Below are 15,444 nucleotides of genomic sequence, written 5' to 3'. Positions count from 1 at the left end.
TTTCCCTATACACACGTATTATCTACGTAACAGAATCCTCTGTATTGATACACTCATCCCACGAAGCAATATACTAAATCAGTAAGTATAAAACAGAAGAACTCCCATGGCTCCTCTTGTATGCAAAGTACTCCAAGGCGGTGTGGGGAAGTCTTACAGTATAGATGTAACCGAGCCCCTCTCTGGTGAGATCACAAAAGTGTCAAGCATTTTCACTTCCAATAGTTCAGTAGTACATATCAGGGCCTGCATTACCTCCAGAAAGTCCGCTTTGGCAAACTCTGTCCGGTTGGTTCTTCCATCATGGGGGTAGCTACATTATCTGTTCAGGCTGTGATGCTTCTCGGCGGTCTATTGAGCCTTTATATCTTCAAGATTATCACCGGTTATGCTAGGTTGAGGCAGTTTCGGGGCCCTTCATGGACCGGTATCTCGAACTGGCCTCATAGCATAGCGATCCTTGGAGGCAATTGCCACGAGTGGTATGCAGAAGTCAACAATAAACATGGTGCGAGCCATCTTCCGGGCAACTCTACCAGGGCACCGTGTCCACTATAGCTAACATCTCGACTCGATACAGGTCCGATCGCCCGAGTTGCGCCTCGAGTGCTGATCACGTCCTCTCCCGAAGTTTGGATGCACGTAAACAACAAGCCTGGGTACAAGCGCTCTGATTGGTACTACAGAGCCACACGAATCGAGTATCGGAGGGACAATATTTTCAGTCAGACTGATAATGCGAAACACGAGAAACGGAGGAAGCAAATGGCTCCAGGGGTATGATAGCTGTCTCGTATTTTTCTCCTACTCTCTCCCACCCATTCATACTAGCATTGCTGACCGAAGATTGTTATAAAGTATTCGGGGAGGGAGAATACCCAGCTCGAGGGATCCGTGGATGAACGAGTCCAAGATTTCCTGAACCTCATCCGATCCAAATATATCTCGTCCGACCGCCAAGTTATACCTATGGACCTAGCAAAGAAGGTTCAATTTCTTTCACTCGACGTTATTAGTAGCATCGGCCTCGGCAAGGCGTTCGGTATGTTGCGAAGTGACCGTGACGTGGACAACTACCTCCAATCGAGTGAGGAGGGACTTGCTATCGGCAACACTTTCCTTGGCATGGGCTTCGCCTGGATCACCCAGATGCCTTTTATTGGTAGATTCATTGCACCTTCGGCCAAGGATAACAATGGCTTCGGTAAGATGATGGCCGTATGCTTCCGGCTTGTCGATGAGCGCGCTGCGAACTCCGCGGAAGAAAAATCCGATATGCTAGCCTCCTTCATGCGCCACGGCTTAGCAGGTGACGAGCTGCGGACCGAGGCACTAGAGCAAATCCTTGCGGGCTCTGAAACCACTGCTAGCGCCATCCGTGGCACCCTTCTGTACATCATGACGAATCCCCGCGTCTACTTCAAGCTCCAGCAAGAGGTCGACGATGCCGTTCATCGTGGCCTTGCCCCAAGCATGAGCGAAGGCCTTGTTACTGCTGCTCAGGCTAAAGGTCTTCCTTACCTCCAGGCCGTAATCCGCGAAGCTCTGCGACTCTGGCCACCTGTTGCAAACATCTTCTCGCGCGATGTCCCGGCAGGTGGCGACACTGTGGTCGTCGATGGGGAGAGCGTATTCCTGCCTGGTGGCGCCTGCGTCGGGTACTCGGCATACGCTATGCACCAGAGCGAGAAGATCTATGGCAACGACGCACATGTTTTCCGACCCGAGCGGTGGCTTGAGTCAGATTCTGTCAAGTTGGCTGCCATGGTTCGGACGAACGACCTCACATTTGGTCATGGTAAGTTCCAGTGTTTGGGAAAGGTAGTGGGCCAAATGGAGATCGGAAAGACGGTATTCGAGGTGAGTGGAAACAGATCCTCTTCTTTCTTCTGGATGACACGCTGACAGAATGCCGGCTTGGATACAGCTATTACGCAATTTCGACATGGCACTTATCAATCCGACGCACCCATGGAATGCGACAAACTACCTTGGGCTTTTCGCGATTTCAAATATGTGGGTGCAAGTGACGGAGCGAACGTCCTGTTCTCCTTGAACGGGGACAGAACTGTATAATATTTTGACGTGCATGTGCATTGCCATAAGAGTATTTCTCGGGTGTCATCAGTCGTATAAGTAAGCTGGTTCTTCAATGTATGACAACAATACAGACTACGCAAATTGTTTGCACCTGTGCATCCCCTCCTCTGGGCCACACCTGTTGGTTACCTAACATTATTCACATCCTTACCTAAACAGCCCAGTGGACCTCAGGACCTCAGTATCAAGATATCAATAGAAATGTAACAATTATACAAATCAAATTAACTCTGTGAATTCTGTTCAGCAGAAAATCGGACCTGTCTTCGATATCATCCTATAAATATCCCAGCAGCCGTGACGCGATTCCCTCATACAACGCCATCCGCTAACTCAAACGCAACATCGACATGAATTGGCGAAGGGCAAGAATGTCCAGAGATGGCAAAGAATTTACTCAATGTAGCATATTCCTGCTCTTTCAACTGGATAGCCGTTTTCTATAGATTGTAAAGTTTCTCCCCTTGATGGCAAATCGCATAACAGTGTCTCAATAATTCTTTGGCTGTTTTCCAATAAGAGGGTCTTCGTAGGTTGCCTTGCGCTTGAGGTATCACTCCAGCTTTCAGCTTGGGCTATGGAACGGGGTTGGACACAATGAATTAGTATACGTGTAGTGTAATATTGATCAGCTCTTAGCGCTATTCTTATATAATTCAAGCATTTATATTGCCTTTTAATTGACGTTCTGTCTTGTAAATGCTCAAATAAGTAGATATCTTATCTAGGTTATCTTCAGGACGATATTTGTATTAGGAAGAAATCATTCACTTAGCCCAAAAGGCCTTTTGAAGCGCATCACACATCAGAGTGATACACCTCTTGCCCTCAGATAGTGCCCCGTCCATAGCCAAAAACGGATGCGGCATGCCCTTCATGACCTGCAAATCAACAGCCACGCCAGCCTTCTGCAGCTTCTCCGCATACTGTTCACCCTCCGTACGAAGCACATCCAACTCGCCAACCATAATCAATGCAGGCGGCAATTTCGAGTAGTCACCCTGCCAGAAAAGCGGGCTTGACTCTGGGTTGGTGCGGTCTACGTCGTTGGGGACGTAGTGGTCGCGGTACCAGTACATTTTAAGTGCGGGGAGTGCGGGGGTCCGTTCGTACCGACGATATGACTCGTTGTTCTCTACTGTGGCAGTGTTGTCTGTCACGGGGACAGAGAGGAGCTGGGCTTGGAAGTGAACAGGCGGTGACAGAGTAAGCGCCTTGTGGGTCATAATTGCGGCAAGGTTTCCACCGGCGGAGGAGCCACCGGTTGCAAGTTTGGATACGTCCACTGAGAGTTCGGAGGGGCCATCGGCGATCAGCCAGAGGAGAGCCTCCCAGCAGTCATGAACTGCAGCTGGCCAGCGGTTTTCGGGTGCAAGCCTAGGGGAAAATAAGACAGATTAGATTGAAACTTCTGAAGGTTATGTATGTATGGCGTGATTAGGCAGTGGATTTAATTTGTCTTACCGGTAGTCAACTGTAATCACGACGCAGTTGCCTCGTACACAAAGATTCGAGCAAACCACGTTCTCCGTATCAATGTTACCCAGCACCCATCCACCACCGTGTAAATATAGCATCACTGGCCACCCACCAGGAGGTGCCTGCCCCTTGGGAGTAAAGCAGCGGATGGGCACTGCTGGGCCCTCGGTAGCTCGCCGCTGAACGATAATGTCTTGAGTCTTGCCCACCTCCAACATGGGACCTGCACCAGGAATCAAGATACCACTTGTCCGTGAAGCTTCCACGGGCTGGAGGTGCACCTGCTGATTATTGATGACATTCTCGTTATAAAATGCGACATACTCCGGGTCCAACAAATCTTTAACGGACTCGTGGAGCGGATACGGGGGTTGAGTGATTCCGGCAGTCATTTTCAAGTTTCGGAGAAAAGAAAAACAGAAATATCACAAAAACTTTCCGGGCCTTAAGGTCTACTTCTATTCAAATACACACCCACGCAGGCAGTGGGGCAGGCAATGCGGGGAATGCCGCCGATAAGATGATAAGCTTACTTTTGTGCCTCTTTGGGCGATGATCGACGGGACTGTTACAGTGGCCCAGTGACACCGTCGTCTCCATTATTGACTCCTATCCACCGCGCCCTTCGTAAAGCCCCTCATGAGCCACTTCATATTTCTCGGCTCTGTGTCTCTGTGTGTTATCGGACAAAATGGGGCCACTTGTTAAGTTTTAATCTCGGCTAAAATCGGATGCAGATGTAGCTCCGGTTGATAAAGAGCGCGTTCCCTACGCAAGGGGGGCAACTTACTGTTGCTTTTCCATCAATTCCTCTCAATTGACTCGCCCCTCGCTCATATTCCACCCACCACTTACGAACTCTCACAATGTCCACCAAGACTGCCGTCCTTACCGACAAGGCCCCCAAGCCCCTCCCCGGTATCTACTCCCAGGCCATCATCGCCAATGGTGTCGTCTACTGCTCCGGCGCTGTCGCCATGGACGCTACCACTGGCAAACTAATTGATGGTGATGTTAAGGCCCACACTGTAAGAGACCAATAAACACCAATTGACCTGATTCGAGCTACTGACACCCCCCACCCTCCAACAGCACCAATGCATCAAGAATCTAACCCACGTGCTCGAGGAGGCCGGTACCGATATCAATAAGGTTGTCAAGGTCAATGTGTTCCTATCCAACATGGATGATTTCGCCGAGATGAACTCCGTCTACATGCAATACTGGGGTGATGTAAAGCCTTGCCGGACGTAAGTTATTACCCCGCTCCTTGTTTTCTTATCGTTGGGGTCATTTGGAGTCATGCTTCGCCCCTCCATGTGTTTTGGGCTGCGCGGCGGTGTGATGCTTGCAATTACATATGCATCTGTGTGACTCTGCATATGTGATTTGATTCGTTACTAACGTATATGCTCTACAGATGTGTTGCGGTCAAGACGCTCCCCCTTAATACTGATGTCGAGATTGAGTGCATTGCAGTGCTGTAAATAACCTTTTACTTTCTTCAAATCTATAGACAAAATTTAACAATGATGATATGACTTCTACTGCAAACCCACCTTTTAGTAAGAGAGAAGGCCTGTCACATATTGATACCTTAGGTATAATTATATGATATTTTAATATATCATGCCATTATTGCTATGAAACATTGTTTCTCTACCTGACAACCAGTAAATACTATATAGGTAGGGCTGCCTGCACATGTGAGCAGGCATTCCCCCGGCTTTTACTAGACTCCAGCTATTTGCCTACTTCTTCTTTTTAATCTTCAACCAGGTACCAAATTATAGCACAAAGAAGGGGCGGCTGTTAGGTATACTATAGCATTCTGTATTTCTCAAATAGGTTCCTTCAAACAAACATGGACAATGATCCAACCCTTGACTTGGTTTCGCGATAAAAGAATATATGTGAAGCTTAAGACCAATCCTCTAGATCAAAGAAGTATTTGCCCCACCAACGGAAGTGGTGCTAGAGCCCAGTCTATGTAGTCTCCTCTAACTCATCCCGACTAAGCCTAAGGGATAAAGTAGCAATGTACTCATCCATTCTCTCCGCCTTATTTGTTGTTGTAATAGACACAATATTCTGGTCAATTACCCAACTAAGAACAACTGTGCTCGTTGAGGTGTTGTGTCTGGCGGGCGATAGATGAGAGGGGCAAATCTAGAGGGCCGTCTTTACCAACAGTGATTGGTGCAAGAGTCTTGAACGACGGGACCTCGATGTCATGCTGACGCTTCTGAGGTACGTAATCGTGAGCGTGGTGCAAATAAGGGTGGTATTCTAATGGTTAATCACTGGAACTACTGAGCACACCTCCAACACGGCCTCAAGGTGGCTGCGATGGAAGTTGGATACACCAATATCCCGGGCCTTTCCTTCGGCATGAACAGTTTCTAGTCTCTTCCAACCGGTCTGAATGTCCGCAGTTATGGGAAAAACGTATGGGTTGTGTAAAAGATACATGTTTGCTACCGATCAGCCCTTGGAAGCATTAGGAAGGATCATAGATCAGGGATTCATACATGTCAACATAGTCAACTTGTAACCGTTTGAAGCCACCATCCAACGCCACTGGAACATCTTTCCATCCTTCAAGGACCTTGGTGGTAATGAAGAGCTTGTCTCTCGGAATACCACTTTCTTTGATAGCAATTGCAACTTCTCTTTCAGCTTCATACGAATTTGCAGCATCGATATAAATGAACCCCTTTTCAAGGGCAGTTTGAAGCAACTCGATAATTTGGATCATCTTTATACCACGTAGTCTCGGTTCCAAATCCCAACATTGGTGTCAAACTAGACCACACGGATAAAGGGATGATTTCTTACCACAAGAATCAATTTTCCGTTTTTGGGCGAGAGAATCGGCCAACTCATGGTGGATCGTAGGTGTTGGTATCAAGAACGGTGGGGCAGAAGGAGGGTGGACAGACATACGGGAAGAGATGGACAGCCTTAAGTGATCGAATACCCAAGAAACAGTTCGAAACAAATAGGCGTCCTGATTTTAAGACGAACATATGAGGCTGAATAAGGGGGAAAGAGAACTTAGGTTGAGAGTCGTGTAATGGCTTGGGGCCTAAGATGGACGCGAAGGTCACAGAGAAAGCTTCCCCGCCTGGGCGAAAAGGTGAACCTTTGATGTGATGTGTTAGGCATCCCACTAGCGGTTGGCATTATATCTGGAGGTAAGATATTTTATCATCTGGATATCTTATTACATCAACAATCCCTTCGCCATCGCCGGTGGAGCCCTAATTCCAACAATATCAGTTTCCAAGTAAAATACCGCGCTATCTAGATCTAAGTGCTTAATCTCTGCCATGTTGATAGGTCAATTGTCTAAATAGACCTCGGGAATATTTTAATACTGCCTCAGCTTGTCCGGGGTTGTTCTTTTCATAAATACCCAATGATGATATCTGGCCATGCAAGATTCCACCTACCGAACAAAAGGGGAGAAAAGAGTTCAAGGAAGCTCGTGAAATAGTAAATAAAAACGTTCGCCAGGGGGATGCTGAATTTGCTGATTACTCACATCTGCCCCCTGCAGGTGGGAAGATCACCTGAACAGTCAGAACTCTCTACATTCCAGGTTATCTATATCAATATCCACTCTTCTGTTGCATCATTTTAATTGTCGGAATTGAATGATAAAAATAGGATAGGCTCACTGAGCAAAAATTCATTGAAACGTTGTATAATTTGCACCTGATGCAAATTGTAATGGGAGAAACGGCCTAGTCAAGGGGTGGATGGCGAGGATATAATTTCATATCTCAATGCTTGACATTCTTATATATTAGGGTCCTTGAGTTTATATGTTTGCCAGTATAGCAATTATTATCTTTCGGCTTTCCAATGTTGCTAAAATTGTGGTTGATAGTATTTTCACAGATATTGGTCTAGATGCATACATATATAGCCCTGTGGGTTTCAAGTTTTTGATATTGATAAATGCAACGGATATCTCTATTATATATAACGACCAATTAACCAATATTTAAGCAAACACAACCCTCCGCCCTAACCTACCAATGACAAAACCATTTTTATCAACAAGGAGTAGGGAATATTCTCCTTTTGGTGAACCTTTCGTTTATGCATTAAAAAAACTCATCGTGCCTTGGGATTACGGGCAATCTGAGTAGTTCAGTCAGATCAGAAGCGCATTCCACAACGTGAAACCATCAGAAACACTTCATTCAGGTGCCTGTCAAATCCGTCAGAATGTTTGTTAATCTAGGTTCAACACCCATTTCCTGTCCTTACTGACAACCCTGGAAGATCAACCCCTCAGATCACGTGTTGTGCATAGAATTGGTTGAGACTGCACGAAGCGATAAGCCATTAGTACGGAATTGAGTAAAAGGAGAAGGAATTTAGAAATATACCAGCTTTGATCTCAATATTCAAAGATTTGTTGCGATTGTTGATGGTCGGAGTGATTGTTGACGACGTCATCGAGGGATCTAGGGCTCCCGGCAGTCACGATCGCCTATATCCTCCTACCTTCACCTCCATCAAGGACAACCCTTCGATGCACGGAGAAATAATCATACTGGATTCCTAGAAGATCAAATTCGCTTTAAAAACTTCCATTCTCAGGGACTGAAACGAACTGACGTCTGGACAGACAGGTCCACAGGGATAAGGCTAACAACAGCCAAACCCTCAACACATCCCTGGCACTAGCACCCTGGCACTAACAAGTCAGCATTCCACGTTATCAAGCTAAGATGAACTACCCTCGGCAGAGAGGGCTATCCTTAAGGCCTTGGATTCTTTTGATGCACGCCCCCTCGGCTGTTACATTCCACCCCTCCACGCTATACTCGCGTCGACGCGCTCCAGGGCTAAGAACCCTTCATTAAATTCCTCTTTAGTTCATCAACGGTCCTCTCAGTACCAACCTTATCTATGCTATTCTTTGCACCAATTGATGACCTTTCAGCGTGACTACAACTGGGTTCGATTTGGACCCGGCGCATTCAATACGCCTGTTCTTCACCTATAACATAGTCGCATTCTTCCCTACCCGGTTACTGAGACCCAGCAAACTTGAAAAGGGCCACCAACAAAGTCGTTCGTCTTTGAGTCCTTCAGCTATCGCGACCATGGCGCCTGGATTTTCAGCTACACCGCGAAAGGAGGGTACATGGACGAAGCTTGTGATATTTGTTGCGCTATACTTGCTACTACTCGAGTCTATCTTGGAATGGGTTCTTGTGTTATACCTTTACGGCAATGGCCAGGTTGACTCAAAAATGACTCCAAGTGTTGTGCTTGCACTTGTCGCAGTATGTTTGATTTGAATATCCTTGCCTATTATATCGTGTTACTGACCTTCTATTTAGTCTTTTCTTTCGGTGCCACTTGTTGGCCTCCAAAGCCTGGTCGCCTGGCAATACAACAACATTGGTGGATTTGGAACCCAGAAAACGATTCTGCATAATATATGCACATATGTCCTGCGCTTGGATCTTATGCTCTGGCTAGCTACAAGTGTCGCTGGTCTAGTGGTTGCTGCACAGCAGGTGTACTGTCTGCCGGAAGGGACAGATGCAACTTTCTGGAGAGTTGGTAAAAGCTGTGCCTTCCATCGAGCATCTGTGATCGTATCGGTTATTTCGATGTATGCTGCATTTTCGTTCCATGGCTTCTTTACTTGAACTGACAATTATCCTGCAGGGTCACTATGTGTACTATGTACTGCGCAAGGGAGCTTTGTGATCGCCCGTATGATGTATCTCTTCTCGGTATCTACAAGCGCCAGCAAGTTACCAGAAATGGCAGTATCATTTCCGGCAATAGCTGGGACAGCGAGGAAACGCTCAAAAACGAGATTATCTATCTTTGCCGCCAACACGATGGAAACGGAGCCGGGGAGTTCTGGTCTGTGGACCCAATAGCCAACAAAGTCAACTGCCATCCCAGCATCCAGCATCCTGCCCCTGTCCGTCTGAGGCCTCAACTCCGAGTCAATACTGATTCCGGTTCGACGTATGGAGAGATTATGTCTGGAACGACGATTTCGCCCGGGGATACCGCACACCGTATCTCACCCGGATCACAAAGCCTGGCGAGCGAGTTCTATCCCATCTCGAGCACATCTACTGTCATGAGTTCACAGACAGCCAACGAATTACGCGCTCTTCTCACTAACACGCCTGCCCCTAAAGTTCCTCAAATCCCTCAGGAATACACCAGCCATAAGAGATCAAAGTCATCACTCTCTTCTCTTAGACGACTTCTTCCAAAATCTTTCCCATTGTCGCTTCCATTATCATCGGATCCTCAAATCCAGGCCCTCGCAGACCCCAACACCGCATCGGATGTCGAAAAGCAAGTTGTGACCCCAAACAGCATGCCCAAGGAAATCCCTCAATCCACAACCTTCCAACTCCTCGCAAACGGAGACACGCCAAACGCCTCTTCGGCATCTCTCCCTCAAAGCCCTGAAAACACCCAACCAACATCTAAATCAGCACACCCAGAAGGCCACACCCGAACAATGACAATGAACTCCGCCGACGCCCCAGAAGTTGTTCCAACAACCCAATCCTCTCCACCAAAAGTGCGCCGCTCTCAAACCGCCCACGTCATGTCCACATCCCGCTCAATTCACCACCCGCACCACCCAAATTTCGTCCCACGCCCGCCCTCCCAACCACGACCAAGAGCATACTCCCAGTCCCGTCGTCCAGCCCCCGGCCCAAGAATGCACCCAGACCCAATGAGAAAGGCCATGCAACCCAAACAGAACGTCATCCACTACCCCGTCCGGAGTTCCTCCTACCACTTCGACCCAAACTACATCCCGCGTCACTCGCAGAGCCAGTACAGCTTCCACCCCAGGACCCGCCCCGGTAACAGCCAGTACAGACACCAATCTTCCCGCTGGGAAAACCAGCGCCGCTACGGCTCAGTCAGATCTATGCCAGCACCGATCCCCCGTCGCAATGATGTCGAAGTGATCTATCCCAGCACCCGTCGTTCGCGCAGCATTACCCCTGCCAGCGCAAGTGGCCCACTCAGCTGCATCTTGGAGACAACTGACCCGCATGCTTCGGGCGATGATCCCAGGCCTGTTTCGGCTGCTTGCTCTGAGTTGCCGTCTAATTCTATTGATGAGACGAAATATCGTGGTGCGAACCGGACGAGTTTGGGCTTTTACTGAGAGGATCTTGAGTATTAATATCTGTCTGTCTGCCGGTCGGACATTCTTTTGGTTCTATTTGATTTATTTTTGGAGGTGATATGGTTTGTATGAGTGGATAGTGTGCCCAGGTGTACCAGGGTGATTTGGTTACTTTTTTCTTACTCTCAGTGTTGTTACAGTTAGCTTTGAAGTCACTTTTGGATACCAAAATAAATTTGTTTACATTAGAAACACAAGCAATTAAACAATAATTAAAGAGAAAGAAGGTAAAAAGATTAGTACAAAATTCATTTGGTAGCACTCGAAAGAAACGAGATACAAAATCCGCCTCAACGGAGAACAGAACAGACGAAGACATGCAAATTCAGATCCCAAATTCCATTCCAGGAAGGTACACCAGGTCGCTAAAAGACGAATGAAAAGAAACACAATGCAATCCACAACCCGATATTGTACATCAACCCCAGAGAAACATCAAGATTAAACAACCCCATCTAAGCCCTAGCTTCCGTGCTCTTAGACTTCTGCTTCTGGGCATACTTGTAGCGATAAGCCTGGCCACTCTTGCCATCCACATCACGTTCTCGGTCACGACGACGGCTCTCCTTGCCTTGACCTTCAGCCAAAGACCCCGGTCCACGACCAAGTTCCTTCTCGCCCCAGCTCATCATCAATGCCTTGGCCATACGATCACGCTCTTTGAGGAGCAGGTCGATGCGTCGCTCCCACTCGCGCTCGCGCTTGTCCACTGACAAAGCGATGCGCTGGTCAATCTCGGCCGCGGTTTCATCCTTTGCCGCAATAACGTCTTCCAGGCGTCTGAGTTCTATTTTGAAACTCTTGCGTAGGTGGGTTTCGGAGGTGGTGGATGAAGAGCGGAGATTTACAAGTTCCGAGCGTAGATCGGCTTCCCGTTGCTCGGCGCTTGTGAGAAGGTTGCGGATTTTACGCATTGACTCTGCGTGCGAGGCGCGCAGAGTTGACACTGCAGTTGAGTGTGCGGTTTGCAGGCTGCGGAGTTGGCTTTGGTGGTTTGCCTCCAGGGCTGCTATGTCTGGTCCTCTTGGCTCTGGGTTGAGAGCTCCGCGCGCTGTTGGGGGTGACGGGGGTGGGCTGGGAGGTTCAGCGATCTTGTCTTCTTGTAAGCGGGCGATTGTCTCGAGGGACTCGGCGTTCCCTTCTTGCGATTGGATTAGGTCGTGCTGGCACTTGTTTAGGGCCGTTGTGAGCTCGTTCACTCGGGTGGAGAGTCGCGAGTTCTCTGTTTCGATGGTTTTGATAAGGGTCTGCGCTTCAGTTGCCTGATCACGCAGACGTGCTGCTTCGGTATCTGCAGCTTTCTGGGCGGCAGATAACTCCTGGAGTTCTTGCTGAAGGCTTGCAATGGTTGGCATATCAGGTTGTTGCGGTTGCTGCACAACACCTTGACCATCCACGAATTTCTCCTTCAATGGTGAGTGGAGTGGGGATGCAGGATTCCCTGGGCCCAAATCTTTAATCAGGTCAAGAATCTCGCTGTATGTGCTATGGCCACTAATAGGGAGATCTGCAGCAGCAGCCTTGAGAGCACTCTCCTGGGCTTCCATGTGGGATTGAACACGGGTAAGATTTGCTTCCAGTGTAGTGTTCTTCTCCTCCAAAGGACGATTTCTAATTTCCAAATCGATGAAGCGTTCCTCGAGGACCTGATAATCATTATGCGCACGCTCCAATTCCGACTCCAGCTTCTCATTCTCTAGCCCGTAGTCGTCGATCTGTGCTTGGAGTTGATCAATCTCTGAGTTCTTTTCCTGTATTTGGGTATCCTTGACCCGTGTGACTTCCTTCAGCTTGGTGAACGTCTCATCTAGAGTTTCATCGCGCTTTCGCACCTGCTCTTGGGAAAGATCGAGTTGCTGGCGCAGGTGAGCAATTGTCTCCAACCGCTCCTTGTCCATAGAAGTCTGTACATCTTTGTCTTGGAGTTGCTGCTGCATCTCACGAATCTGGTTCAAAAGAGGACTGAGATCCGTTGTGTTCATGCTTGACTCGCGCAATAGCTTTTCTTGCTCTTCATTTTTCTTTTGAAGTGACTGAACTTGCTCGCGTAGCATTGCCTCGTCGCCACCTTTGGCATTCACCTCATCCAGGAGAGCGTTCTTCCGCTGCAATTCTGTCTGGAGATGACGGATCTGCTCACTAGCAGAAACAGCTTCGAGCACACGATTCCGATTCTTTTGTAATTGGTCATCGCGTTCCTTCAAGGTTTGCTGCAGTTGGGCAATCTGCTGGTGAAGATCCTCATTCTGCTCCTCTGGTGCGTGACTGGAGGCGTCCGACAATTTTCGGACGGAAGGAGATGCGGAATCCTGGGCCTCATCATCATCGGGGTATTCTTCAATACCTTCCAAGTGAGTTGAATCTTTGGGGAGAGCACTGGTCCGGTGCAACAAGTGTGAAGGGGTCGACATATCGACTGGCGGACCGAATTCACTATATTCGCCAGAGTCGGCTTCTTCTTCGATCACGGGTTGCTTCGATTTTCGAGAGGATCGTCGTACTGATCCGTAGTCTTCTTCATGTTCATCCTCATGGTTCGCTCCGTCGTCCATATCGCCCATCAGGTATTTCTCCATATTTGCGGTAAAGTCTTCTGGGCCGCCAACATCGGATAGTTTGTCTACATCTTGATGGAAAGGGGGCAGAGTGTCCTCGTGCCCATCCAAAGCAAAATGGCCGCTTGGGAAGTTGCTGAAATCCAAGGTGTAATCGGCAAGTCGCGCATCGAGATCTGAGCCCGTTGGGCTTCCGGGAGAGGGTGGTCGAGAGACACGCTGCATTTCATTATCGGAATGGTATTCATCGTCAGTGGTATGGTCACGACTTTGGTTGCTAGGTTGTGTTGCGGCGCGCTCGGTTGCAGGAGTCTGGGCAGTTGCAGGAGTTTGGGCGGTTATCGGAGATCCCAATGGACTGGAAGGATGTTGTGGAGGAGATGATGGCATGAAGAGGGGTGTCACTAGTGTTGACTGCCCGATGGTGTCATGTGAGGTTGGAAATGGGGAGGTATAGCCCGTGTTGGCCATGGTTGCGCACGCGTGCAGATGCGGATGCGGATGCGCAAAGTTGAGGGCAACACGATAAGGCCAAAACTACCAAAGTAAAGGTCAAGTACAATCCCTGGGGTTACACTCAGGTGCTACCAAATGAAAGATATTAACTGGGAAAATAGAGAAATAACAATAACCAAAATTGCGGGGAAGAAAAGAAAGATTGAAGAATCTCGCGACGGTTTGTATTTGGGCGCCTGAGGCATCAATGTTTATCCACTGCCATTTTAGGTCTAGCGGCCATTTGTGTCTGATATGCTTCTTACTTGTTACTTCACTCTTCTCTCTTGTTTCATATTTATTATTTGCTATTTGCATGTAATTGATCCTAAAATCAACAGTTTGATCGAAAATCAAGCCATTGTCTTCCATTCTTCGAATCCAGGTGGAACCACCGAAGGCTCATGCGATCGGCCACGCCGTTCGGCTTCTAACTCAGTTTCCCCGTTCCCTGGTGGTTTTTTCCGAGCACTAGCACGACCGCCTTTCGACGCGATAGCACGCTATTTACCCATGTTCATACAATTAACGACAAGGTCTGTTGCTAGTTGATGTTGCAGCACTCTCACCTGTTTCTCTGGATCCATATTATGGAATCCACCCACGCCGGTGGCTTTCCCTCCCTTTTTCCCACCCTTGTGGCCTATTTCTGAAAGCTCTTCGCGTGGACGATTTGAAAAATTCCCAGGGTTAGGGTGATGTGGACGATTGGGGGGCGGTACTGTGGTGACACTACAGCGATTCCACAATCCAACATTCACAGACTGCGTGGATGAAAGCAATCTAAGAAGCGGACGTGACATGATTCGAGTACCGTTGATCATAGACATCATTCTACCGAGTATAGAAGTTGATACAAGAAGTATACGCTGCTTCGCAAGAAGATGTTGCTTCGTCACAAGATTGGTTTGATGGGCATGGCCCGCAACTTATGTAGTCTCCAGAAATGCTTATTTTGCCTCCATCAGCTTATCGGAGGTGGTGGTGGCTTGTCTCTATATTCCCTGCGACTTCCGCTAGTCAGCTTTCTGTATACCCACAGGATAGACCTGCCATTCGTGTATCTTTGGAAGAAACCCACCCTGAGATACACCGTGTCCCTGGTGGCCCATTTTAATTTGTTGGAGCACTAATCCGGCATCCAAATTTGATGTCATGTTCAGGTCTTCCCCATTGAGCCGAATCTAACGCCATGGATATATGGATCAGCACCCGTGGTTCTAGTATTGAGGTAGTGATCCAGGCCCGTCTGGGATGAGAATGAGAAGAAAGATTCCCTAGAAAGTGGTATCCAATTCAACCTACACATGCACATACTTAGCTCTACTTTACCCCAAAGCAATACCCATAGTTTCTTGTAAAAAGCTGGCAGCCTTGCTCAAAAATGGGTCTACACTGGGGACATACATTCAGCTTAGTCAGTACGGATTTGGGTTTATTGTGCGCAAGTATTCAGTCCGATCTACTACTTTGTGTCGCAGCGATATTTCCCGGTTGTTTCCATTTTTTATTTGGAAATTCGTCCTTGCATAACTCAGGAGTTTTATTTACTTCTCTGTGGTCCTTTTTCCCGGACGCTAGGAGCTTGGAGGATCTCGAACCCCC

At 48.0% G+C, this 15,444-nt stretch overlaps 7 protein-coding genes across 7 annotated transcripts; 3 read left to right on the top strand and 4 right to left on the bottom strand.

Moving 5' to 3' along the window:
• Positions 1-303: 303 nt before the first annotated feature.
• Positions 304-2,056, top strand: N7487_000854 (cytochrome P450; the record flags this gene model as incomplete). Its single annotated transcript, XM_056868602.1, has 4 exons — positions 304-508; positions 581-777; positions 859-1,860; positions 1,928-2,056. The coding sequence occupies 4 exons, from the start codon at positions 304-306 to the stop codon at positions 2,054-2,056; spliced, it is 1,533 nt and encodes a 510-aa protein (XP_056733386.1).
• Positions 2,057-2,867: 811 nt separating this feature from the next.
• N7487_000853 (alpha/beta hydrolase) lies at positions 2,868-3,971 on the bottom strand (the record flags this gene model as incomplete). The annotated part of the gene is made up of 2 exons (XM_056868601.1): positions 2,868-3,477; positions 3,565-3,971. The coding sequence occupies 2 exons, from the start codon at positions 3,969-3,971 to the stop codon at positions 2,868-2,870; spliced, it is 1,017 nt and encodes a 338-aa protein (XP_056733385.1).
• A 474-nt stretch (positions 3,972-4,445) lies between these two features.
• N7487_000852 (putative L-PSP endoribonuclease family protein Brt1) lies at positions 4,446-5,066 on the top strand (the record flags this gene model as incomplete). The annotated part of the gene is made up of 3 exons (XM_056868600.1): positions 4,446-4,607; positions 4,672-4,829; positions 5,000-5,066. The coding sequence occupies 3 exons, from the start codon at positions 4,446-4,448 to the stop codon at positions 5,064-5,066; spliced, it is 387 nt and encodes a 128-aa protein (XP_056733384.1).
• A 499-nt stretch (positions 5,067-5,565) lies between these two features.
• On the bottom strand, positions 5,566-6,337 carry N7487_000851 (uncharacterized protein; the record flags this gene model as incomplete). Its single annotated transcript, XM_056868599.1, has 4 exons — positions 5,566-5,696; positions 5,767-5,824; positions 5,902-6,000; positions 6,119-6,337. The coding sequence occupies 4 exons, from the start codon at positions 6,335-6,337 to the stop codon at positions 5,566-5,568; spliced, it is 507 nt and encodes a 168-aa protein (XP_056733383.1).
• Positions 6,338-8,705: 2,368 nt separating this feature from the next.
• N7487_000850 (uncharacterized protein) lies at positions 8,706-10,768 on the top strand (the record flags this gene model as incomplete). Its single annotated transcript, XM_056868598.1, has 3 exons — positions 8,706-8,888; positions 8,946-9,223; positions 9,280-10,768. 3 exons carry the CDS (start codon positions 8,706-8,708, stop codon positions 10,766-10,768), a joined length of 1,950 nt encoding a protein of 649 aa, XP_056733382.1.
• Positions 10,769-11,244: 476 nt separating this feature from the next.
• On the bottom strand, positions 11,245-13,815 carry N7487_000849 (putative spindle pole body associated protein SnaD; the record flags this gene model as incomplete). Its single annotated transcript, XM_056868597.1, has 1 exon — positions 11,245-13,815. One exon carries the CDS (start codon positions 13,813-13,815, stop codon positions 11,245-11,247), a length of 2,571 nt encoding a protein of 856 aa, XP_056733381.1.
• Positions 13,816-14,192: 377 nt separating this feature from the next.
• Positions 14,193-14,669, bottom strand: N7487_000848 (uncharacterized protein; the record flags this gene model as incomplete). Its single annotated transcript, XM_056868596.1, has 2 exons — positions 14,193-14,342; positions 14,370-14,669. 2 exons carry the CDS (start codon positions 14,667-14,669, stop codon positions 14,193-14,195), a joined length of 450 nt encoding a protein of 149 aa, XP_056733380.1.
• Between the last annotated feature and the right edge of the window lie 775 nt (positions 14,670-15,444).

This window comes from Penicillium crustosum (genome assembly GCF_028827405.1).
Source record: "Penicillium crustosum strain IBT 35664 chromosome Unknown utg000001l_segment0_segment0, whole genome shotgun sequence".
NCBI classification, from domain to species: Eukaryota; Fungi; Ascomycota; class Eurotiomycetes; order Eurotiales; family Aspergillaceae; genus Penicillium; species Penicillium crustosum.
Note: the sequence above shows the minus strand (reverse complement) of the source record. Positions and strands in the feature narration are given on the sequence as shown.